Here is a 27482-nt window from a genome sequence, read left to right on the forward strand (position 1 = left end):
AGTGTATTTTTGACGTCTTTTTTCTCATATTATATTTTACGACGTTTGTTATTGCGAATGGATTTATGAAAAATCATTGATGTATAGTGCGTGTGTACGTTACTTTTAGTTTTTAGTAGTACTTTTAGTAGTAATACTTTAATAGTTTAGTTATTATAGTTGTAGAATAACGTGCGCAACACTTAATATGCTTTGTTAATAGCAGCATATTAATAAATCTAAATATACTTTTTTAAATCTTTATTATAATTTGCATCTTATTACGCATCATTGATAAAAGAAAAGCATGATTTTACAATTTCGTAGCATGATCACATATTACAACTTTTTATATATTCCGTGATAAGACTGCTAGTCTACGATTTATGCAATTATTTCAATTGTGATGCGGTTCTATATGAATTGAAAAAATTTATGCTTATTTTTCTCATTACTGGAAATTCATACTCGTTGCAAAGTAACATGACTTGCAAACATATATGCCTCTATCGAGACATAATGGATGCAATGTCATGATACAATGTAGAAAGTATTTCTGTCATCATGACCGCAGAACGATAAGATGCAAATAAAAACAATAATAGATTTAAAAAAGTATTGTATTTGCACGTTTTACGCGTTCCCAGAGGGCGTATCGCGTTCGCGGATCACCTAAAACCGGGCCGTGTCGCTCTCTCATTCTTTGTCTCACTCCCACTTATAGGTTTGTCTCACTCCCACTAACGTCTTCCCTATAAATGGCGGAACCAATCAGGAGTCAGACACGAGGTGTCCTAACTCTTACTAGAGGAACTCTAGTAAGAGAGCCACCGCACAACAGACTCGTACGTAGCGTAACACTAACGTGAGCCAACCACACAGAAACGTATTGGTTACGGCCGTTACGGCGTTATACGTTTTTTTCTTGCGTTGATCTACGTTACGTTACCATGCGAGAGCTTGTGCGGAGGCTCTAACCGATACGTTTCTTGTGCGTTGACTCACGTTACGTTACGCTATGTGACCATACGAAAGGCTTGTGCGGTGGCTCTAAAAGATGATCTGTGGGCGGAGATCGTGGTCATTCCGCACCGTAGGGGGGCCGGGGCCATCTAAAAAGAAGAAAAGAAGAAGCAGATGTGGGCGGAGACTGCGCGAAACGGACGAGTCTTCGTCCGATCCAACCATGATCTCTCGTTGGACAGAGTATAGCTAAATCTTCAAAAACATGGATATTACAAAATATATTTATAAAATTATATAAAATGACGAGAGAGGAATAAATCATGTTAAAAATATCATACCTTAATTAGAAAAGATAGATTAAAAAATATCTCGTAAAAAGTACTACAAAAAATTGTGTGCATTGTGTTTTCTTTTTAAAAAATTAAGAAACTTTTACAAGGAAACCCACGGAAGTGTCCCTCTTTAATTTTGATGAGCTTTTAGTATGTTGTTCTCTAGATGAAAATAAGGGACAGGTATTTTTTTTATACGTGTCCATACGCGTGTTTAGGGGATTAAACACTCCTCTGAAAAAAATCGACTTTTCTCTTTCGAGCCGAATATCACCGAAACTATAAATGATAGAAAAAAACTTTTTAAACAAAAGTTGAATAATTTAAAGAGTACTTTAAAATAATGGCAAAACATTTTTTTAATTTAATTTTTTAATAAAAATAAAAAACTTTATTTTGTCATTATTCTAAAGTGCTCTTTAAATCATTCAACTTTTGTTTAAAAATTTATTTTCTATCTCTTATAGTTTCGGAGATATTTAGCCCGAAAGAGAAAAACCGATTTTTTCAAAGGGGTGTTTCACCACCTAAACCAGTGACGGATTTATCAAACTTGCCGCTCTACACATTTGAAATTTTGCCGCCCCTCAAACTTGGTATTAGATAAGTTTTAATTATCAACTCATTTTTTGTTTTATTATTAACTATTTTATTATTTTTATTATGGTAATTATGCATAAAAAGACCCCACCCGCCAATGACCTTGACCTTGACATATGTTGTCAAGGTCACCCTCCTGAATAAAGACGCCGTCTAAAAACTTCTGAGTGACCTTCAGAAGTTTTTAGACGGCGGTCTTTATTCGTTAAAAAGTTATTAACAAAAAAAGTTTGGAAAATATAGCAGCTATTTTGAGTATTGGAAGGCATAAACGACTAATATTACGTTTTTTTTTTTAAGCAGAGAATACTTTATTTCGCGATTATTTCGCGAAAAAGTCGCTGCTTTACCAAAACACAACATTTAAAGCAGTAAATTGTTGATAAATTGTATATTGAATATGTAAACGTCAGCCAAGGACGTAGGCCTCATTCGTATTGCGCGCGGTTAAGATGGCGTGCGCAGCGGCAACGCCCATTGGCTAGAGACGTTAGTTGTTAACAGCGCCCAGGTATGGCGCGCGGGTTGAGATGGCGTGCGCGGCGGCAACGCCCATTGGCTAGAGGCGTTAATTGGTTAACAGCGCTCGGGTGGCGCGGGATTTCGGTAGCGGCCAGTGTTGCCAGATTGGGCGGAATTCCGCCGAATGGGCGGAAACGTGAGGTCAGTTGGCGGGTCAAAATTTCGATTTGCGGAAATCCGCCAAATGGGCGGGATGGGAAAGAAAAATCCGCGATTTGGGCGAAAATCGTTACATGTCGAAAAATTACTGCGTTTGCGTCTCTTGACCAATGAAAAATGCCCGAATCGCCAACAGCTTCTTTCTCATTGGTCAAGAGACGCAGTCACCCACCAATCGTTAGCGGCTAGTGTAATACGGCCAATACGGGTAAAACACAGTGCATTTTAGAACACAGCTTCTATGTGGAGAGGCGGTAATCGTACGATTCGTACGTAACAACTTTGAATGCTGTTTTTTCATCCTGTGAATAGAAATGGGAAAGTATTCAAAATATACAAAGAAATATAATGAAGACTGGGAGAAAGAACCTATATTTTCTCGTAAGTGATATCTTCTTAACCTCAATACCAAACTCTTCTATGAATTTATTGCATATATTTATAATAGTTTTAAAGTACTCTCTCTCTCTCTTTTTGTGATTTAGATTGGCTTCAAAGGACCTCAGAGGTTCTCATAAACGAAGGAAAGCCTGAGGCTTACTGCAAACTATGCCGCACAACCCTAAGGCCTCATCGAACAGACTTAATGGACCATACCAAAGCCAAAAAGCACAAACAAGCCGAAAGTGCTCTACCTTCTCGTAAAGGCAGCGGTCAGACTATTCTTCAGTCTTATGGTGTGCAATATATGTTTTCGAGTTCTTTTATTTTAGATGTATACGTGGTTTGGTTTGGTGTTTGCTTTACTTTGTCATACTTTTTATTTTCTTTAAGGATTCAAGTCCAAAACGGTTGAATTAAAAATTATCGATCTGAAACTTGCGGCACATGTTGCATGTCACTCCAGTGTCAAAACTGTTGATCATTTGGGTGTGCTACTCAAGAACATTGGAAAGGACAGCAAGCTAAATGAGTTAAGGCTTCATAGAACAAAATGCTCAAAATTAATATGCAGAGTGTTAGCACCATGTATGCTGCGGGAATTAATCGAAGATATCGGCGATAGCTGGTATTCTGTAATCTTGGATGAATCAACAGACAATGCAACTGTGAAGCACTTGGCTTTAATGGTGAGATATTTCAGTTATACCAAGCAGAAAATGATTACGGACTTGTTGGGGCTTGTGGTAACCCCGCAAGCTACAGCGCAAGCATTGTATAATGTCTTCAAGCTCTATATGCAAAAAATTGGCCTGGACTTGAAACATTTGCTTGCTCTGGAACTGATGGCGCCGCAAATCTGTGCGGCTCTAACTATTCATTATATGCATTGCTAAAACGATATGACTGCCCCCAGCCTACACTGATTAAATGCATATGCCACGGCCTTGATAAGTGCACCAGTAAAGCAAGTCAATCCCTCCCAGAAAGCCTAGAGTTTCTGTTAAGAGAGTCGCGAAATTGGTTTTCGCATAGTGCATTGCGTAAGATGCAATATGAGGAATTGTACAAGGTGAGATTTTTAAATTTTTGTGAAAATTGGAAGTTTGTAACCAATGCGATTAAAATGTAATTAATTTAAAATCGGCGAATGCGAAATGCGAGTCGGGCGCGGAACGTGGTGCGCAAATAAAACTTAAAAAACCATGTATTCAGGTGTGATGAACGTTTCGGCTCTTCTTTCGAGCCATCTTCAGCATTTATTGAGACAAGAAGATTCTATTCCTGCAGAGCTCGAGGCAGAAAGCTCCTTTCTTGAGGAGATATGTCGTGACAAGCGAGCTGGTACGCACGGTTATAGTGGACATTTCCACTCAAGGTCTGCAGCAGTCAGAGAAGTACAAAAAATTGAAAAATCGCAATAAGATGAATTCGAAAAGTCGCACATTTCGGAAATTAGAGAAGAGTATAAAGTAAAGTTTCACGCATATCGGTTGGTCACGAATTTTTGTCGTGTCGTCACGAATGGTCACGAAACATTTAAGTAGAGGTGGTATTAAACAAGATAAGTTAGTTGATCATCTGTGTGAATATTTGTGGCGATATACAATAAACGAGCTTGTAAAGCACGCCACGAACCCATGTGGCGCCTCGTTTCGCGTGGAAAGTGTATGCGTGAACTATTCAACATATATATTAGTCATTATGCCTTCTAATACTCACATATATTCAATATACAATTTACCAACAATTTACTGCTTTAAATGTGTGTTTTGGTAAAGCAGCGACTTTTTCGCGAAATAAAGTATTCTCTGCTTTAACAAAAAGACTTCAATTTATCAACAATTTACTGCTTTAAATGTTTGTGTTTTGGTAAAGCAGCGACTTTCTCGCGAAATAAAGTATTCTCTGCTTAAAAAAAAAAAACGTAATATTAGTCGTTATGCCTTCCAATACTGAAAATAGCTGCTATATTTTCCAAACTTTTTTTGTTAATAACTTTTTAACAAATAACGACCGCCGGCTAAAAACTTCTGAAGGTCACTCAGGAGGGTGACCTTGACAACATATGTCAAGGTCAAGGTGGTGACCTTGACAACATATGTCAAGGTCAAGGTCATTGGCGGGTGGGGTCTTTTTATGCATAATTACCAAATGTATTTTATCAATATATGTTATCAAAATGTTTTTTTTTTTTGCATTTTTTACATGGATCAATCAGCGAAGCGCGAAACTCCATACGAACTTAAACCCTGTCCTGGGAACAGAAGCACACGGTGTGCCCCTGCGTATGTAAATGTGCTGCACAATTATGATTCGTTTATGTTTGATCAGTTTGTTTATGAATTTTTAACCGGTAATCTCATAATTAGGAGAATGGCGAGTACGAGACATTGGATAGTATGGGACACTCGATACTTCTGTATTATCCGATACATCCATAGATAGCCTGTTGTAACGACCTTTACCACCTTTATGTTATAGTACCGAAGCCAACTTACCACGTGTAGTCACTTGGAGTGAAACAATTTATCGGATAATACAAGAAATATCGAATATTCCATACTACCCGCCGTTCCCTGTATTCCTTCGAATTAAAAAGTTTTCGCAGAATATAAAAAAGTAAACAATAAAACATTTCTTAATTCGTGTGCTATCCGATTAATCAATTTTCATAGTAGGTATTATTCAGAGTTTTTCAACATTTTTCGGAATGATAAACTACCTACCACTTCCATATGCTCACCAAATTTTGAAAGAAAAATTACAATCTCGCCGCAAATCTGCCGGCCCTACGCTTCAGCGTAGTGTATAGGGCAAATCCTAAACACGCGCATGGCTGCATGGGAACGTATAAAAAAAATACAGTCCCTTATTTTCATCTAGAGATCAACATAATAAAAGCTCATAAAAATCGGAGAGGGACACTTCCGTGGGTTACCTTGTTAGATGGTCTTGTATATATTCGTATAAAATTAATAGAAGACATTATGAAAATTCAGCATATATTTTTTTAAATTACATTACAAATAATAATTCTGCGATATTACAGGTACGCTGTATACATTCCCCTATTTCTACCGGCTATGATACCGGTGTTGTTGTCGCTCAAGAATATACGAAGGTACTACTTCCCTGGAAAGGATAGTACAGAGAAAATGGTAGATCTTAGAGAAAGTAAAAATGACGAGGACAGTAGATCGAAAACCGAGTAAAAGTCACTTATTCTGACTGGTATTACATTCATACAGTCGTGTGATTGCTCGTTTAAAATTATTTCAATTGAAAGGTAATGTGTTACGATAACAAAATATAATTTCAAGCGGGGGCTCCTATCTAAGCTTTTATTCACGCGTTGTAGCATTAAACGTATCGCATTTCGAGTATCTTTAATATAATTGGATGCAACATAAATTTAGGATCACATAATCTTGACGATCGTTAAATACCAGCACAGTTCTAACAATTTCTTACTAGCTGTCGCACACAACAGACGTATCAATATTCGTGCGAAAACAAAAATGCTGAAAGAAAACATGTGAGACCGATAACAGTTTTGTTTTATTTCAAAAAGAGAAATGTTTGGTAAGATACGTGTGTACGAGTGTATATATTTATGCAAAAAAATATAATAAACGATTTTTCTCTTGAGCTACTTTCTTTTTCTCATTTGTTCCTTCAAACGATGAAATCTCTTAGCAAGGTTTTGAGTAATCCGCAGATGTTGAATGGCTGATGGCAGAGAACGAAACGTAGGCTCTTTTACGTCTATCGTAGTCATAGACGTACAGCAAGGCAGAGAAAACCGTATACGTAACTACGTTCGTATCGTCACGTATCGACACGATGACTTTACGTTTACGTAGTTACGTATACACTGTTCTCTGCCTTGTTTTACGTCTATGACTACGATAGACGTAAGAGACTACGTTTCGTTCTCTGCCATCAGTCAATAGCTTAAGGGCCTTGGCACATAGAAAAATTTAAGCAGTAAAACTTAAGCAGTATAAGAAATCAACGGTATGGATTCGCTACCGCTTAGGGCCGTGCCTTAAGTTCTTGACTGTAATTGGCTGATTTGCTTACTGCTTGAGTTTTACTGCTTAAGTTTTTCTATGTGCCACGGCCTTAAAGCGTCGTCTACAATGGCAGCAGGAGTATGCAGTAAGACGTAAGCAGTAAGCTATTGACCAACCACAGTCGATTATTCTTGAATTGTAAAAATCCCATTAGTCAATAACTTACTGCTTACGTCTTACTGTATACTCCTGCTGCCATTGTAGACGACGCTTAAAACATCTCGTTCTTGCCTATGTTCTTTTTTTTTTTCTTTCATTCACTTATTCACTCATATGTTACAGACTGATTTGTATAAGACACAATTCCGGCTTATTGAAATTATCATCGACAGTTGAAATTTGACATTTGCGGTTATTGGAATACATCAAACAATGCAAATTCATGATATATCCCACGCATACATATCGATATACATACACATACTCAGCCGAGATACACACCACGCATTCAAAATACAAGCAAATTCCACACGACATCCTCCCTCTCGCAGTCTTCAGCGATCAGATTCCAAAAGTTAATAATTGATTAGATCGTTAGAGAATTATGAGTTTTATATACACGCGCGTATATCAAATCAATCCTCAACCACGTTATCAAAACATTACAAAAATTACGAACGTCAAGTTGCTATAAAAAAACGAGAGAGAAAGATCGTATATGTCCATCTACCGTGAGAGACTGCTTTCCTACTGATCTACAATAATTTATATAAGAGTTTAACGTCATTCGATAAGAGAAGAACATAGTAATAAAAAAATAACCAAGTAATAATAAAATAGCTGCTCGACACTCATTAGCCAATATAAAATGTATTTTTTTAAAGAAAAAATAAAAAATAAAAGGACCATACGTAATACGGTCAACAAAGTAAAAATAATTGCTTCAGAAATGCTGTGCTCACGACAAATAGTAACAATAAATAGAATATCTTGACGTAAATAAAAAGTCTTGATTGCGTGTGTTTTAACTTTGTCAAGAACTTAAAAAACGATAATAGTAATAATACTATATGTATAAATGACATTGTTAATGGAAAATGCGAAAATAACACGCGAGAGCTATATGTCGATGAAACATTGCTAATGAGAGACATTATGAAAAGAAGCAATCTTATTAGCAAAAGCAGCTAATAATTGCTATAACTAACAATCGCTTATTATAAATATAACAACAATACAGCATCATCGTTATATCTATGGTGTTCGCGTCGATCTCAAATGGTAGCTGGACATTGTTAAGGGTAAAAATAAATTAGTTTATCGAACCAATGAACTTATCTGTATGAAAAAAAGATAGAAAAAAGAAAAACCAGTAAAGAGCAATTAAGTCAACAAGGACTTTCAACTAATTGTATCGCATGTTGCAGAGCATCAGCGATATTCTGAAAAACAGGTACACCTTCACGCGTTGCGTAGTCCGACAGGTACATCCTCCCCGGTTGTAATCTTTTCGGGCTTGTTCAGTCAGCTAAATAAATCAAAGAAAATAACGATATATCACATCTCTATTATAGTAGTGAAAAAAAAGAAATTTTTTCCTACAAATGCCTAGTGTAAATATGTATAGTAGGTCGCACAACTTTTCAATAATATATGGAAGTTAATTTCTATTAACTGCTACATTACATATTATACGACACTTGAAGCTTAATTTCCCAAAGATGATCTCTTATTGTTAGTCTTAAGTAATTCGATAAATCTGCGTTGAGTTATTGTTAATAGACTTGTTATTCATTATATTCATTATATATTATAGTAATTGTTTGTTTATTTGTTGTGTTTGTGTATGAAAGGGAGGGGGGGTATAAAATATATCAGTCGTACTTGGTCATCAGACACAATAGAACCCTCGGGAAGAGTTTGAACACAGAGGACGAGCTTAGCGCGCAGTCCAATCAAATGAGCTGCCAATGCCATGATGGCGATGCCGCGCGAATGCTGCGGCACTATCAACAGGATCAGTCGTGAGTTCTTTATCTTCTGCAATTCCTGCGGCAATACTCTTACGTTGTACTCATTCAGGCTAGGTCGGTGCAAAGACAATCTCATCGACCTGGAAGATCGTAAATGGGAAAGAAGACCACGTTTAACTGGTCGAGAAGTGATCATCATTAGGCTACTACTGATACTCACTCTATCAACGGTACTGCGGAAGATTCTAACCAAAACAGATCTTTACTGACAACGCCAATATAAATGTCCCTCTTCTCGAACTCTTGGACAAAGGAATTAGTCCAATCTGAAAAGGTTTAAATCCTTCATAGCTGAACGCAAACTCCGTTTTTTACCTGCTCTACGAAATAGATGAAATCGAGCGCTCAATCTTGGGAAGTGAGAAAATGAAAAGTTCAGGTGGCAAGAAGTATAGACAGTGAGTATATCGAAGATCGTGGGAAATTGTTGAAAATCAGAAATACCTAGGAAGTGATTAAAAGGATGTACGATAACTCGTCGCAAGAAATTTGAGGTCTTCCTACATAATATATTCCATACTGAAGGTATCTCACTTTCACAAGAGATGCCATTACTCTTCGTCCGCGTCCACAATGACTCGCTGGCTAGAACGCAAAACTGCTCGAAATTGATTCGCAATTCAGTTGGGTCACCTTTCGCCGGGAATCCGTCTATCAATGTCCTGTAGATTTCTGCGTGGCGAACACATCGTACTTTAATAGTTTATTTTTGTCAAAACACAAATCTGTTAAACGCCATGAGATATGATACGCGAACATTACCGGACTTATTCACCGTGTTGAGCAGATCCGAAAGAGACACATTGTTGCACATTGTGTTCGACTGCAACATTATCCAGGCCTGGAAATAAAAAGAAATTGTATTGACTTTGATGAATTTTTCAAAATATTTGATGTGATAAAATGTACATACTTCCCCTAACTTTACTGTGCCACTATCATCAACGTCCATAGATTTGAAAATTTCCCGCAATTTTCTAACATGTAAATAAAATTTCCTTATAAATCATTTGTAAATGCTCTTTATGTTATTCCTACATGATATGATATTTTTGCACATGCCGATTTAGAAACATTCAGAGAAACTTTTGGAGAGGAGATAAAAAGAACTAAAACAAACAATTCTTGCTTAACTATATTCTTGTTCGGAATACCTAGATATCAAATAAAAAAATATATGAAATATTCTTACACATATATCTCGCATATCTTACGCAGCACTTTGATCAACACAATGTCCTCATTCAAACTTTCAAGAATCTGATCAGCAAACTTATTTAAATGCCACGTTATTTACCGAATACATCTTATTACTAAAGCTCAGAAATTACCGTCTCCTATAGCCGACTTCTTTAGACGCCTTAGTGACTAAACATTGAGAATAAGTGCTATAGAAACACATCAATCTGTGTATCAGAGTTGATGGCTGTAATGTCAAATTATTACTTGTTACTAAGTAATCGCTTAAGGGGTCATTCTACTTTGACGGCCCAAAAACTAAGGCTATTTTTAACCATTTTTTTCACAGTAAATACACCATATAATGAAATAAATCTTTTGGGGATTTATTAGGGCACTCTTAAATAACACCAAAAAATTTTTGTCATAATTTAAAAAATTTTTTACTTTATCGTTTTTACAGCATCAAAAAAAAAGAGATGCAAGTCCGCTGCGTTGATCAGTTTTTTCATTCAGGCTTACCTGAAACAAAAAGTCAAAAAGATTCTTAATCTGTATGAGTGTCGCTATGTCCCGAACTAAAATCAGGTCAAAATGTTTATTTTATCTTACTTTTTACATTAAAAAATACCCCCCAAAAAAGGTGATTTTTTCAAACTTTTCTTCAAACCGGCGCCATTTTGTTACTTTTAAACAAAAATTATTAATTGAGGTTCGGGACATAGCGACACTCATACAGATTAAGAATCTTTTTGACTTTTTGTTTCAGGTAAGCCTGAATAAAAAAACTGATCAACGCAGCGGACTTGCATCTTTTTTGACACGCCATTTTGACGCTGTAAAAACGATAAAGTAAAAAATTTTTTTAATTATGACAAAAATTTTTTGGTGTTATTTAAGAGTGCCCTAATAAATCCCAAAAAGATTCATTTCATTATATGGTGTATTTACTGTGAAAAAAATTGTTAAAAATAGCCTTAGTTTTTGGGCCGTCAAAGTAGAATGACCCCTTAAACATGAACAATCCCAAAGAATGCAATTTGTGTTACTCTTTCCAAATATCTTATTAAACTGTTTTTTTATTAAATTATTACAAATAAAAACTAGCATTGTTTATTAATCTATTTAATATGATTTTAATTTCATAACTTTCAGACATCAAACACGACGTGATATTTCCGAAATTAAACATTTCCGAATATATTATTGAGCAACAATTGTTTGTTTTAATTCTTATTACATCTTACTGTTTATATCAAGATATTGTTAAATTATCTTACACATATTTACATATAATATAGACAGGCAATTAGAAACTTACACTGCATCCATTCCATTCTGAGTAAGCGAGATTCTTATAGGTCTAATGCCATCCTCAGTGCTCATGCAATCCTGCACGTTGATCTTTTCACGTAACATCTATGTGTACATAGTATATATATATATGTATATTAATCATTAATTTTGATGCATTTGTTTATTAATTAGAGTCATTACCTTGGACGTACAGTGAAGAGCAACTGATACGCTCTCGAATATTGGTATCCTTTGCCTTTCCATTAGGTACTGAAGCACTAACAAGCCATTCATCAAATCATAATATTCCCTGAAAAATAAAATATGTACTGATAAGAGAAAAAACATAGCAATCAAATGAAAGCATTAAATCAATTAATCTGTTTGAAACAACACGTACTGCGTGGAAACAGTCTCTCCGAGTATAGTCTGTCCCTGACGATATGGATAAATGACAAGAACCAAGGACTCGCTACGCGTAGCTGCCAGTTGAGCTGCTTCGATGATGCCCGCGCTATTGCGTGTTTGGTTGTCAATGACAAACAACAAGACTCGCGCCGTCTGCTTTGCCTCGTACTCTTGAGCTATTAATTCCGGACCCCATTGTGACACTTGCTGCGATACATAATCCAATTACGATATCTCACATGCAATTATGAACAAAAAAAAACAAGGAAGATAAACTACTTACAGGATTATAATAAGTAATGCCAAGGTTCTGAAGAGTCGGTATCGCTATGTCTGATCTCCAGGTAGTTGGATTACAAGACCCGCCCAAAAATACCTCATATGCCATCCTCTCTAAGCAATTAATCGATAAATAAGTAAATAATGAAGTTGCCTCATCGACACAATTGAACGGTGTTCCGCGAACATTCTTTGTTGACTTACTTGAGCCAGTTTTGTGATTAATGCCTTTTCCATCACCGTGTAATGAGCAAGAGGCGTTCATAGGAACAGCTGCTGTTCTACAGGTGAATATGAATAAATGTATGTAGTATAATCTCAATCTTTTAATTCATATACCGATCCAGTATTATCACACTCGACATATATATAATGACTTAAATTTGCAGGACTATGTTTAAATGATAATATTTAAATGATTATTCCATTCGACTGTGCATATAAGCCTGTGTATATACACTGACTCACGAAATTCTATGATTAGGAATAAACTTTTTTCAGTTTTGCAACCATCACTACTTTGACCGCACATAACCATTATAAATACATTTTACAATTTTTTGTATGAAAACATATATCAAGATATCTACTACCTGGAAAAACATTTGAGAAGAAGATGTAATTGCAAACCTATCATAAGCCAAACTATCCGTTTTTATATTCCTTTTTATCAGCTTTTTATTTATTCTTTTTCCAAAATAATTGGTTACATTTCGATTAATGTTCTTTTTTAAATCAACTCTTCTTAAATTTTATAATTATGAAATAATCTAAATAAATAATAATATTTAATTTGGAAAGTAATCTACACTGGTGGAAATGGAAAAAAGAACACCATGATGGGCTGATGTATTCACTACTAACGTACATGTAAGGTACCCCCAATACAATAAAGATTTCCATATGTTGTACGATCTTGTCTTTTTTATCATGCACCGTGCTCGACCGTACGATTGACATATCGAGTATCATAAAGTGTTCTTGATATTCTATTTTCCATTTCCACTAGTGTATTCTTTTTTTTGCAACTTTGCTTATAATTTTTTATAAAATTATAATTTTTAAAAATCAAACAATCAAATAGTCCATTTATTCCTGAAGAGATTATAAAAAAAATTTAGTATTTTCCAAGAAAAAGCTACATAAAAATCTAAAAATGTAATATTATAAGAAAATGCTTTGTTATTATTTCACGTCATTATCTCACATTCTTTGCAATGATTTATTTCAAATAAATGCTACAAATAAAGGATGTGGCATCGATATATCGAAATATATCAATACAAAAGATTGCAGATTTCGAAAAATAAAATAAACCCAAATTATCGTTTTTGCTCGTTTTTCTCTATTTCTTCTTATTATTTTGATATTTGTAAGGACCTAAGATTTATGCTTCGCGTATAATCGCATAATTTGTAAAAACCTATTGAAACAAACTCTTTTCACTATTCTAAGTGTTGGGACACCAGTAGAACCCGATTATTTATGCGCACAATAACGCATAATTGAGACCTTTCGCAGCATAATGTCATTTTCCCGCATAATTTCGCATAATGTTGCCAAAACACCGTCTTTCATCATAACATATCATAATTTCACGAGTTTAATCACACTTAATCGATATACATTCAAATTTCGCGCCGTGAACCTATTGGGATGTCTGTGAAGTTGACATATCATTTTCCAGCAGATCAAAAATAAAAGGAAGTTCTTGTCGCAGTCGAGTTCTATAGTTCCTGATACTTTTTAGTAATGTTCTGGTGATTTTACCCAAAAAACAGTCAATCGAAAAAATGATCTGCTAACTTCCCGTAGCAGATCATTTTCTAGCAGATCAAAAATAAAAAAGAGTTCTTGTCGCATGCAGTCGAGTTCTATAGTTCCTGATAATTTTTAGTAATAGTTCTGTTGATTTTGCCAAAAAAAAAGTCCATTGAAAAAATTATCTGCTAGTTTTCTGAAATCTCGGAGTTCCGGTTTATTTAAAATATTTTTCGAATAGTTCTGAGCATACTGAAGCATTTTCTAAAGAGTTCCCGACACTAGCAATGTTGTATGATTGTTTAAAAAATTAATACCGCCCAAAAACCGAGTACTTAGAGAGAAAAGAGTGATATGCTGTACGAAATGTAACAGTTCCGGTTTATCTAAAATATTTTTCGAATAGTTCTGAGCGTACTGAAGCATTTTCTACAGAGTTCCCGACACTAGCAATGTTGTATAATTTTTTTATAAATTAATACCGCCCGAAAGCCGAGTATTTAGAGAGAATAGGGTGATATACTGTACGAAATGGCGCAGTTCCGGTTTATCTAAAATATTTTTCGAATAGTTCTGAACATACTAGAGCATTTTCTAAAGAGTTCCCGACACTGGCAATGTTGTATGATTTTTTTTATAAATTAATACGGGAAGTTAGCAGATCATTTTTTCGATCGACTGTTTTTTGGATAAAATCACCAGAACTATTACTAAAAAGTATCACTAGTATCAGGAACTATAGAACTCGACTGCATGCGACAAGAACTCCCTTTTATTTTTGATCTGCTGGAAAATGATATGCCAACTTCACAGACACCCTATTGGGTGCATCCAGGAGCGCCACCGTGAGCGGCGGTGCTCCTGGATGCATCCATTGGTGTGCTCTTCGGTAGAAAACGGAGGGATCTCGTAACGGTCGTAATCTATTAAAAAGGCGCGACGTATATTGTGCCAATTCGTGTCTTCTGGAGAGTGCAAAGTAACATCGAAAAATTGTACTCATTAAACTCCATCTCTACTGCTAGACAGTGGTTTGTCCCAAAGCAATAATGGTATTTAAAGTACATACTAAGAAACAAGATCATACACACTAAAATTAAGCTTATTTTAGACCGCATAATTTTGCATAATTTCAATAAAATTTCAAGCATAATCAGGCATTTTTAAATGCATAAATCTTAGGTCCTTAGATATTTGAAACAAATAATTCTAGTCTTTTCCACATGAATTATATGAATATTCTGCATGAATAAGAAATAACTAAGCATTCTAGATAATCAAATTTTAAATTTTAATATAAAAATATGTTTGAATTTTGCCTGAAAATTTGAACGAAAATGCCTGGAAAATAAGAAAAGTTGTTTCTACAATTTGAATAAATATCCTGTAAACGGTTATCATAATGCTTCGGAAGATAAGTACGTTAACAATATTATTAACCCTTAAGGTGCATACGTGGGTCTACGGCGTCCGAACCAAAGTGATATCTGCTCGTAACTGTAAAACTTGCAAGCCTGTCAGAAGATATTAAATAAACGATGTTTATCAAAATGACTATAAAATCGTCAACTACAATGTAGACAGATGTTTCATGAATTTTTTTAGATTTTTTAAAATACTTTAAGGTAAAGAAAAATAGCGTTGAACGTGACAGACTCACGCATGCACTTAGAAGGTACCGAAAAAACGTACGCACTTTAAGGGTTAATGAAAATTTATTATTCAAAGCTATGCAATAAATATTTGATAATTTTTTATGGTAATAAAAATGACAGTTATTCCAAATCATAAAAATGTATCAGTCTATATAACAGCAAAAAAGCATCAATAATATCAATGGTAAATATCATAAAATTTCATCAGAGTGTGATAATATAACATACTAAATAGTATGTTATAAATAGTAGCATGGATTAATCGTTTTGTAACTGAACGTACTTCCAAATATCAAATAATTTTGTAACGACAGACATCGCGTTGCGTTTCATCATTGCTTTTAAATATCCCTACTATAATCATGATTAAATGTTCAATATTTTTGCCTGAAACATATAGATTTCCGTTCAACCTGATAATGATTAATCAAAGATACATAGAAAAAACTTTGATTTATTTTAGCGCAAATAATAACTTAGCTTGCAAGGAATGGAAGTTATTGCATAAGAAAATTATATGTGATGTCTTCAAAAATGCTGAGAAGTACCTAACAAAGTCAAACCTGTCAATATATTTTAAAGTTTTTATGTTACCCTCGCTCGCACAGACGTGCCAGTTCTGCGGCAAATATGCAGAATTCTTCTAACATTATACAGGCATCGGTATAATCAGGACAATCTTCAGCATCATGCCGCAGCTTGTTGCACAGCTGCAAGCAGTTTGGAAGTAACAGCATCACGTATATTTCTTGTATCTGAAACAGCAAGTGATTCTCCTTTCTCTCTGTTTCGGCATCGTTGATTAAATAACAATTAAATGCAGATAAGAAAAAAATGTATCACACTTACACTGGAGATACTGGTGATCGTTAAGTTTATGCTCAATTAATATCTGGCGATAAATATTCCTCATCATTTAAAACTATGCGGTGATTTAAATGCCTACTTCTGGAAATACGTATTTATGTTCCTCTCAATAGGGATTTTCAAGCTTTCCTATAAAAAATATATATAAATTAGGATTGTGTAACTGAGGCAAACAAAACAATTTTGTTAAGTAAGAAATATACTTTATAGTATATAATATACAATATAATAAATAATTAACAATTATCTTCAATTTTAAATATAATAATTATAATTAACCTTGATGACATTTTGGTTAGACATGCCAGTGCATTAAATGCTTCCTATCAAGAATAAAAATTTATTCTGGCCTCTTCTCGTTAAAAATGGTTCATCAAGCTCATCTGTGAATACAATACAAAGAAAATGTTTAAGGTAGTTAGTCCGTAAACTCATTTTCTGGGAAACCTCATAAAATTTGAACAGTATATTAATGTAAACACGATTTACACACCTGTGCAATTAGAAAAAAATTGACCGTACCGAAGTTGAGATAATTGAAATCAAAGTTAGTACTTTTTACATGTATTACAGGTATGAAAACGGCTTCCGACACCACGTTTCTAATTGTAGTATCAAACTACTCTGGCAACTTTTATGAAAAACAAGAAGACGATACAAGAGACTTGTAAAAATACAAGACCTTTGACCGTTTAGTTTCGAAGTAATTGATTCTTAGCGGTGGACGCATATGACAGCTAACCTTTGAAGTTAATTTTGAAGTGATCCTAATCTAATAACACACATTAGTTTCTATATATGTACATACACATGAGATTCTTACACACACATGCATAACGCGGACAATCCTAGCCAAATACTACGTGTCATTTGTCTGTCATTAACTTTTTGACAGTATTGTCACAAACAAATTACCTTAACATATCTACCTATATTTATTTATGAGTGAGAGAGAGAGAGGGTGAGGGAGAGGGAGAAGGAGAGGGAGAGGGGGAGAGAGAGAAATAGAAATAGAAAGAGGTAGAAATAGAGAAGGGGAGAGGTAGAGGGAGTGAGAAAGGTTAATAGTTGTATTGATGTTCTCACTGTCAAATCACAATATCGCGATTACTCACTAAATTCTCGAGAAACGCACACCGTCTATACAGAATCATATCTCACGTAATTCCTAATTAATAACAAATGATTCATTGGTCGCGTTCAGCAGACCAAGCCGCTCAGTAGCAGTCGAACGTGATTGGCTCTTACTTTTAGTACCAACCAATCAACGTAGAGTGTTGATAAGACGAACTCAACAGTTGTGTCTGCTGAACGCGGCCATAGAGGCTGCGGTCCACTTGATGCTACAAATGCTTCGAAGCATTCCTCTTCTCCTTTCTTTCAATAAAGAAAGAAGGAGAAGAAGAACGCTTCGAAGCATTTGTAGCGTCAAGTGGACCGCAGCCAGAGTCATACGAATAACTTGTTTTATGTGAAAAAAAAAAGTGACAATCTTCTCTCCGCGTCACAGAGAATTGTAAAAGGTCGAATGCCCCTGTCAGCAGATCACCAGTGCCACCGTCTCTCAAAATCGCGACTGACGGCACAGAACATATATAAATGACTGACGGACGCTTGTGTATACATACATACTACGCAACCACATTCTCGTGTCACCTCCTTGTCGTTTCTTTACGAAAGGGGTAGAAAAAATCGGATATCACATGAGCTCGTCGTCGTCGAACGATTAAATCTATTTTTCTCAGAAAATTCAATATCAAGAATTATTTAAGATTATTGATGCAGATAAAGTTGGCTCAATAATCTTTTAATCTAGTGCTGACCAAGATTTGTAATTCTGAGCATTGACTCGATGTGTATTATAGCAATTCGATTGGATGCACTCAGTGCGCACTGGTACATATTAAAGCCGTTGCACCACTGAAATATACATACTGGAACGCGCACTGCCTATGCTACAGCTAAGCGGAAAACGAGGGAAGGATAGACTCTTAAAGCCTGAGCAGAATGGCTTGGCTGACTTATAATTTTAAAACAATGTTTTATACTTTAAACCTTTGTTTTTAGTAACGCATAATACTGTCTTGTGTCTCAAAAGTCTTACAAATGTTGACACTTCGTACACTCGTTTAAGACTTGAGACACGAGACAGTATTGTGCGTTGCTAAAAACAAAGATATAAAGCATACAACATTGTCTTAATAATTAGTTAGCTATTCTGCTCAGGCCCTAACGCACAATACTGTCTTATGGACGAAGAAAAAATTGGCCAATCATATTTAAACAATTCGGCAATTAACCAATGCGATTGGTTAATTCTTTCTCCGTCCGAGATCTCGGAGTGATTTCTAGCATCGTGGACACAAGGCTTTATTCAACGCTTCCACCTGTCTTTTTCTAACTTTGTACGCATGCCAGTGTACGACAAGGGCTGCGGTCCGGTTCACGCTGTGAGCGTGAATCGAACCGCAGCCAAGGATAGGTGGCCCCTTTGACAGCATCTATTCTTCCCTCGCGTTTCAACGCCAGCGCGCGTTCCAATATGTATATAATATGTATGAAATATGTATATATTTCAGTGGGTTGTACGAAAAAATGTCCAACACATATTTTACCAAATAGTACAATAAAGAATATTGAGAATTTTGTGATTTAACCCGTTTATATTAAACGTACATTTTACGTTGATTTGTTATGTACGACGGCTTTAATGTGCACCACTGCGCACTGAGTGCATCCAATCGAATTCGCTAGTGGCTAGTATTCACGTCTATCACTTTTTTTTCTTAGCGATAGGTAGAAAAAGGAAGGTAATAGGCGTGAACGTCGACGCACGTCGAGTCACAATGCCCAAACTCACAAATCTCGAACAGCATTGTTTAATCGAACGAAACCTATTTTGAGTCACTTTCAACACTACGAACTCTCAATCGGAGAAACTCTATCGAACTAGCGATATTCATTAAACGGGCATCTGCCTTCCTTCCCTGTCATGTTTTCTGTCACTTATCGTCCTCCGTTTTATCGTCCTCGGCTGCGTTCCGATATTCACTGCCAATACTGAAAATATATAGTGTACGCGACGTAAATTATAGATTTTCAGTACTGACGGTAAATATCGGAACGTAGCCCATGTTGACGACTCGGCAATGGAGAGAAATCGCGCGGGATCGAGTGTCGGGACGAAGTGTCGAAACGAATGTCGCGTACACTAACCTTTATGGTGTTCGATGTCGCGTGTCCTCGCGCAATGACCACCGTGGAGCGAACACGTACGTACAGTGAAAAAAAGTCACGAATTTCCAAGTGCATCCGACGAGACGACCCGCACCACTCGTTTATCTCGCTCTCGCTCTCATTCCCCTACATACATCTATCTCTGTCTGACGCGCAGAGCGCGTAGATAAACAACGCGCCCGCGGACGGGAGAAAAATCAACGGCGGTGGCGACGCGAGGAGCCTCGCCGCGCACTCTCGCTATTGCTCATACTTATTTATACACTGTTATATTTAAAATGAAAGAGAGGCGCGTCGGTGGCCGCCGCCGCCGTCGTCGTCGTCGTCGTGTGAGCACTGTCTGACGCTAGAAGAGATGGTGGACGATGATCTATCACATTCTTCACTGGGCTAGCACGCCGTCGACGATGCGCGACGCGATGCGAGCAATGACGAAGTCACGCGGCGTCAAATTGCGCGGAAGTCATTCGACGCCGCGCGCGCGGATTGCGGATCTCGCTCTCGAATATCAAAAATCTCCGTATCTCCACGGCACCGAGCGAGGAACTCGAGCAGTTATTTCGACTTCGACACGTCGAGCGCTGACATTCCCGAACGAGAATAACGTTTCTTTTTTTTACGAAGACACCAAGTGATCTTTTTGATCTTTTTCGGGCAGCAGTCGCGAACAAACGTTCGTACGTGACACCTCCGTAAACGCGGAACGCCTTCTTTCCGTTTTACATACGACGGGCACTGGAGCGAGCTGTGCGAGCGATTCGATTCACACTCAAATCAGCAACGACAGGGTGGGTGACATTTTATCGCTTGTTGTCTTTCCCACGACGAGGAGAGATTGTCTCTGCATGCGTGCATGCGTACAAGCGTGCGTGCGTGCGTGCGTGCGTGCGTGCGTGCGTGCACTCGTCCGTCGTCTCAAAGCGCCGCGGACTAGGGGAATGACGTAAACCTCCAACAATGAAGCGTGATGTCACACACGACACACGGTGAAGTTCGCACGAACTCCTCGAACCGTTGCGCCGCTCCGCTCCACACACACTCGCGCATGCTGCGCACGCGCGCCTTCGGAACCTTGATTTTCGTGGTGACTAGATCATATGCACACACACACACACACACACACACACACACACACACACACACACACACACACACACACACACACACACATATACTACGTTTACGCGAGTGTTACTTCTGTAGTAACTTACGATAAATCACTCGTTTACGCGAAGTAAATTATCGTAAGTTACTACAAAATCCCGTTTACGCGAAGAAAAATCCTGTTTACGCGAAGGAATTATCGTAAGTTACTACAGAAGTAAAGCTCGCGTAAACGTAGTAATTCACACACACACACACACACACATATATATATATATATATATAGGTACCTATATATATATATACATACATACATACATACATACATACCCAGGTAGCCAAGCATTTCTTGGCATAAAAAGGAAATAGTGTTTGGCATAAGTTTCCCTTCAGTTGTCATCATATTGCTGTCATCGGACAACAGTAATTTCGTTTAGAGCAACTTAAAAGCATTATGCAGACAACGATTACCTTACGCAAACAAGCGGAAAGCTCGTAGCATACTTATTGCCATAAAAGTTGCCACAATCTGTTGGCAACCGTTTTGGTGGCAATAACAGTCGGCAATCCAATAGGCAAAATCGGAAGCCGCTTTCCTCAATATTGAAGGCAACTTAGCAGAGCAGTTTTAAGCAAATTGACAGCAACCTGCGGGCAACTTGCTATCTGGTTACATACATACATACAAACATACATACATACATATACATACATACATACATACATACATACATACATACGTACGTACGTACATACATACAACACGCCTGTGACGGTACGTATGTATGTACATACAGACGCGCACTTCCAAGCTCCGTTCCGCGCGCGGCGATGACGTCATCGGCCGCCGTCGCCACACTCCACAGTATATGTGCCGTCGCATCGTGCAAGATCGAGGCTGCAGTCCGATTCAACAGCGTTGTCATCATTCTGTCTTCGTTGCACAGAATATCAAACGAAGATAGATCGTCGTCACAGTCGCGCTTACGCTTATGCGCAGGCGCGCCACGATTCAAAAAATACCCCCGCGTAGATAAAAGTCACGCCCGATGCGATCATAAACAATTTTCGATCGATACCGTCATACATGGACTTTATGGAGTTCAACGCGTCTTTCGTGCATAAATGTGTTTGTAATAGCTGATTAGTAGCAATGTAATATGCAATAGCGAATAAAATATATTGCTCCTTTTTTATATTGCGACAACATTGCAACATAGAGACATTGTAGATGTAGAGAGATATAGCAGATTAACAAAATGTCAATAAGATACATTATTGTAATGATGACATTAATGTTTCGGAAACGTTGCAAAATGATAATTCTATAATTCTATAATAAAATTATATAATATAATATAATAATTTTTTACTATATTTGTGTAAATGAAAGCTGTTTAAAATAGTAAATAATAATCCATTAATTATTAATAATCCGTTCTTGTATTAAAAATTTTAAGTTGCTATTTACAACCATTTCATTAGCTAAATAAATCTTATATTTAAGATAATCTTCTTAAACTTAAAATCAAATTGTAAATGCCGGCCTTAGATCTAGCATATCATCAAACGTTGTCAAGACGGATCAATAGCTTTTCTACAAAATGCAAACGAAAAAATAATTCATACAAATACAAATTTAAAATAATTTTGTAGGTATCCAAAATACAATAGTGATAAATTATATATGATTATATTTATGTATAACTTTACAATATATGTATATGTTTACAGAGTATATATACAAAAAGTGTTGAAATCCCTTAATTTTACGAAAACTATACATTTTACAAAAAAACCCTTTTATTTTAGACAAAAGTTGTAGGGTTTAAAAAGATCTATTTACTGACCTTATCAGTTTGACCTTAGGTGGAGTTGTTAAAGTCAAGTCAGGGTCACTTTGAATTTTTTAAATTGGACCCCCTATTTTTTATTGCATATTCTTACAGCCCTTGTCAAGACGTTTTTAAAACACTGTAATAAAGCTCTCTTTCGTTAAGGATTTCCTGAGATATTTTAAATTTTGTCATATTAATATAAAATATGAAATAAAGTATTTATTTTTCGATGACTTTACCTTGATACTTTTATACGTAGAATAATGAAAGAAATCGAATAATAATATTAATTTTTACATTTGCAATTTTGTAAAATTGAATGCATCTACAAAAAAAAATACAATCAAATTATTTAAAATATTTTTTTTACAATTGATTCCTTTCATTATTCTATGTATAAAAGTCTTTTTCTATTTTAGAACTCGTTAGTGCTGGTCTACAACCTTGCTTTAAGGGAGAATTCACACCTTGGCAGACTAGCAGAAAGCAGAAAAGCAGTAGCCAATCAGGACTTGCGCTGGTAGTAAGCAGAATGTACATACTGTGTATGCATATACTTATGCTTACTGCCAGCGCAAGTCCTGATTAGCTACTGCTTTTCTGCTTTCTGCTATTCTGCCAAGGTGTAAGACCCGATCTACAATGGGTGCTGTAAGTCGTAAGTCGTAAGAATTGGCCAATCACAGTCCATTATTCTCCTTGCGGTCGAAGAATAATGAACTGTGATTGGCCAATTCTTACAACTTACGACTTAAAACATCCATTGTAGACCGGGTCTAAATTCTCCCTAATCATTGGTTGATTATTCTCCTCAAATTCGACTGTGATTGGTCAATTTCTTACGACTCACGACTTACGACAGTTACGACATCCATTGTAGACCGGGCCTTAGGCCCGGTCTACAATGAGTCGTATGTCGGAGTCGGATGTCGGAACGTAGCCGATGATCCAATGAGGAAAATTCGTTTCCGAAAAAGAAATTCTCTCATTGGATCATCGGCTACGTTGCGACATCCGACTCCGACATACAACTCATTGTAGACCGGGCCTAAAGGCCATTGCACGTAACAAAGTTTTAGTCATAATCGTAAGGCCGTAAGAAAATAGACCAATCACAGTCAATTATTCTCCTTGAGCTCGAAGAATAATCGAGTGTGATTGGTTTATTTTTTTACGGCCTTACGATTATGACTAAAACTTTGTTACGTGCAATGGCCTTAAGCGTATTTAAGCTCTAAGCCTTAAGAAATTGACCAATCACTGCAGTCGAGTATTCTCCTCACATTCTACTGTGATTGATCAATTTCTTACGGCTTAAGGCTTAAAGCACTTATTGTAGACCAGGAAGTCGATTACGGTTCTTGAAACGAGGTGAAAATTACAAAAGTGAACAGATTTACTAGATTTCAACCAATGAAATCATAGATACGCTAGTGAATTTCCTCACTTTTGTAATTTTCACCTCGTTTCAAGAACCGTAATCGACCCCCTGGTCTACAATAAGTGCTTTACGGTTCTTGAAATGAGGTAAAAATTACAAAAGTGAGGAAATTCACTAGAATATCTATAATTTTATTGGTCAAAATCTAGTAAAAATATGTTCACTTTTGTAATTTTCACCTCGTTTCAAGAACCGTACAGCCCGTATCAGACTACGGATTAGGATTGAGATTGGATTGAAATTAATCAATCAGAACAGAGAAAACTGATCTCAAGTTTAGTAAACTTTGCTCTGATTGGTAAAATTTCAATCCAATCTCAATCCCAATCCGTAGTCTGATACGGCCATAATAGGACCCCAGGACTTAGTGCTGGTCTACAACCTTGCTTTAAAGGATATTTAAGCTTTAAGCCGTAAGAAATTGACCAATCACAATGGAATTTGAGGAGAATATTCGACTGTGATTGGTCAATTTCTTACGGCTTAGAGCTTAAATACCCTTTAAAGCAAGGTTGTAGATTGTAGACCAGCACTTATGGGTGCTAATGATAAGTGATGGTGCAGGATTTTATGCAGGGTTAAAAATCAGATAATGCGGCGTGCTTCATATACTAATGGCGAATAAAAAATATATTCCATTTAGTGTAACTTATACAAGAATCGAGAATCGACATAGAGAGTATGCAATTGATTGATCGATCTAGAGCGACTGTTGATTGCATGTACATACATACATTATGCTACTAAATAAAATGAGTTTACTTTCTCAACACTCCCACATAAACGAATGTTATTTAGTAAAAATAATATTCTCACACTGAATTTTAATGTACATACGTACCATCGAGGCCATGCTTCAATAAAAAAATAACCATAATTAAATTACTATCACATCGAAAAGTTTGTGAGACATTTTCATCAGAGAATTTCATCTTTTATCCACTTTATTAACCGTAATCGGCAATATTGGGACACCTTGTATATATATGTATAATAAATTTCTGTAGAAGGGAATAACCTACTTGTTTAAAGATAAAGTAAGGTCAGTTCAGAGATTGTGTATTTATAGAATCGGACTTATATTTAATAAGAAAGAGCTTTCATAGATGGCTATAGTAATAGCTATAGCTACCGCTTTACGCGTCATAATGTATCAATGCGCGCGACGAAGACCGCGTGGCGGCCCGGGGACCGCTTACGGTCGAGCGTGTATCAATGCGCATGCGGGCACGGGCGTGTTCGTGCGGGCAGCACGGCGAGCAGCCATTCTCGTTCCGAACGTCTTCTACGACGGATCGTCCGTTAAGTTCATTGTAGCTTCACCGTCTTTTGTAATACGTACATACAGTATTAACGAGTCGTAGATTAACCGATAATTAATTTCTATCGAGTTCTAATATGTTGAGAGAACAGCTGCATCACATTGATCATCGAGAATCTGCTATTATACCGATCTTCAGAGAAAGAGAGAGAGACGGAAAACTACGACGCAATCGAAACGTTCTGGAATGTCCTCTCGATTATGAAGGAAGATCATTTTCTAAAATTGAGAGAGCGCTCTTTTTGAGCTTAGTCAATCCGACTAATCATACGAGGAAGTAATTCCGATTAATGACAGTGTTAAGGTAACAAATTACATTCATTTCATTTAATCAGTGATCATAACGGGGACGGCGTTAGATTTACGTCTAACGTGATGATGACCGCATGGTCTATTCAACTCTCCGATCATTGGTTACAGATAAGTCGAGAGCTCTAATTAAAAGAGAGGCTTCTTCATCCTTAAGAAAAATGAGTCGACTCTTCGTGATTGATTACTCATTATTGAGAAAACTGAGCTCAGTATAGATTCCTTTACATTCTCTCCTTTTGTGTGGTTGCAACCATTTCAATAACGAACGACTATTGTAAATCTCTAAATACATTCTTTCGAGATCACTTTCTAATAGTCCACAATACATTGAATTCTGCGTTACATTGGCTCTTGTATCCTTCGATAGTTCTTAATTAAGATATAAACGAGAAGTGTAATTACACTCGTTACTTGTATTCAATATTGTATGTGCGTTCGTAGCATTCGAGCCACGTTATAACTAACGTTTTCTGTGTTATTAAGATATAATTAGTTTATTGTAATCTGAGTCGAACTATTCTGCGAATCCTTACTTTTGCATATTGTTTCTTTGCTTCAGAATTAATGTGTCAATCTATAAACAAAGGCATATTATTCCTATTAGTCAGAATAAGTTATTCAACTTATCTTGTCTTTATTCATTCTTTAATCACGTCAAAAGAGTCTCTTTACGAAGCAATAGATAAATTCTATATTGATTATTATTATGCCAATGAGGATTATGTTATGAATAAAAGAAGGTTGACGCATTACTTCAATAATTATTTCATGTATTTGTGCAATAATATTCTCTTGTATGATATTTCATATGTTTGTTTGATATAAACGATTCTTTCTTTGATATGATTAAGTTGAGCTACACTGTACTAAATTACAAATAGCGATATATGACTATTCAGAGGTGATACTTTTCTTCCAAAGAATCTTTTGTTGGATATAAGTTTACAATGGTGAATTCCAACGTGTTTCTTAAAACATTTCGAAAGAAAGGATTGTTTCTTTACTAATAATTTCTTTTTCATTATCTTTGATACTGCGTACTTTTATGTATGATATCTGAATATCTCTCTTTATGTTTATTATACTACTACTTTCCTGCGAGTAAGTACATTGAATTACGAACTAAATCAAATGCACAGTCTCTGAACCATCCATTTTGTATTGTTTTATGGCTTCCTTCATTAACTCATAAGACCTGGCTTCTGCGCGAGCTAGTGCATTTTAAACACTACTCCTTCCAGAGGAATCCTTTTTTAACGGCAACGGTTTCCTTAAAAATGTCGCTAGATTATTGGCAACTTATCGGATTAAAATTCTAAGCGGAAACTGTTTCCGTCACGTTGCCCTGTGGTTTCCGACAACCTATTATACTTTCGGTTCGTAAAGCCTTGTGTACACGATACTAGAAATCGGTCCGAGTTTCGGTTTAAGGGTGCTGTCACATGGCAGTCAGAAATTCGGAAAACGGAATCTCGGAAAAGTAACGGAGAGGGGGTCAACCAATCAGAGTCAGCTCGATCGGTGCGATTTTTCAAGGGCCGGGCTCCACATGGAACGACTTTTAAGCCCCTTGCACAATGCCAGAGGCAACAGGCAATAGGAACAGGAAATAACCAAAAAATCGTTAATTACAACCTAAAAAATTCGAATGCTATGATTGGTTGGCAACAGGCAATAGGCACAGAATTTCCAACGTGACGGAAACTTTTGTGTCTATTGCCTGTGTCACTGTTTATTCTGCATTTATACATGATTTCTGATGGGACTTGGTTAGAGGGCGTGTGAGCGTGTGG

General features: G+C 36.4%; 2 protein-coding genes across 3 annotated transcripts; one reads left to right on the forward strand and one right to left on the reverse strand.

Moving 5' to 3' along the window:
• Nucleotides 1-2084: 2084 nt before the first annotated feature.
• Nucleotides 2085-3835, forward strand: LOC139784951 (uncharacterized). The gene is made up of 3 exons (XM_071724118.1): nt 2085-2939; nt 3044-3235; nt 3333-3835. The coding sequence occupies exons 1-3, from the start codon at nt 2873-2875 to the stop codon at nt 3833-3835; spliced, it is 762 nt and encodes a 253-aa protein (XP_071580219.1). The 5' UTR covers nt 2085-2872.
• Nucleotides 3836-5927: 2092 nt separating this feature from the next.
• On the reverse strand, nt 5928-20616 carry LOC139784957 (uncharacterized). 2 transcript variants are annotated; one of them, XM_071724131.1, is made up of 15 exons: nt 19653-20616; nt 16716-16819; nt 16419-16565; nt 16164-16324; nt 12358-12434; nt 12158-12267; nt 11867-12081; nt 11668-11776; nt 11492-11589; nt 9905-9968; nt 9754-9832; nt 9526-9663; nt 9152-9257; nt 8843-9071; nt 5928-8486 (listed from the first exon to the last, which is right to left on the reverse strand). In XM_071724131.1, exons 4-15 carry the CDS (start codon nt 16304-16306, stop codon nt 8364-8366), a joined length of 1491 nt encoding a protein of 496 aa, XP_071580232.1. In that variant the 5' UTR covers nt 16307-16324; nt 16419-16565; nt 16716-16819; nt 19653-20616; the 3' UTR covers nt 5928-8363. The 2 variants fall into 2 exon arrangements, with proteins under 2 accessions (XP_071580232.1, XP_071580231.1); XM_071724130.1 differs by having other exon boundaries at nt 9436-9663.
• Between the last annotated feature and the right edge of the window lie 6866 nt (nt 20617-27482).

This window comes from Temnothorax nylanderi, unplaced genomic scaffold (assembly GCF_030848795.1).
Source record: "Temnothorax nylanderi isolate EJ_2023f unplaced genomic scaffold, tnyl_v1.0 TNYL_tig0713_pilon, whole genome shotgun sequence".
Lineage (NCBI taxonomy): Eukaryota > Metazoa > Arthropoda > Insecta > Hymenoptera > Formicidae > Temnothorax > Temnothorax nylanderi.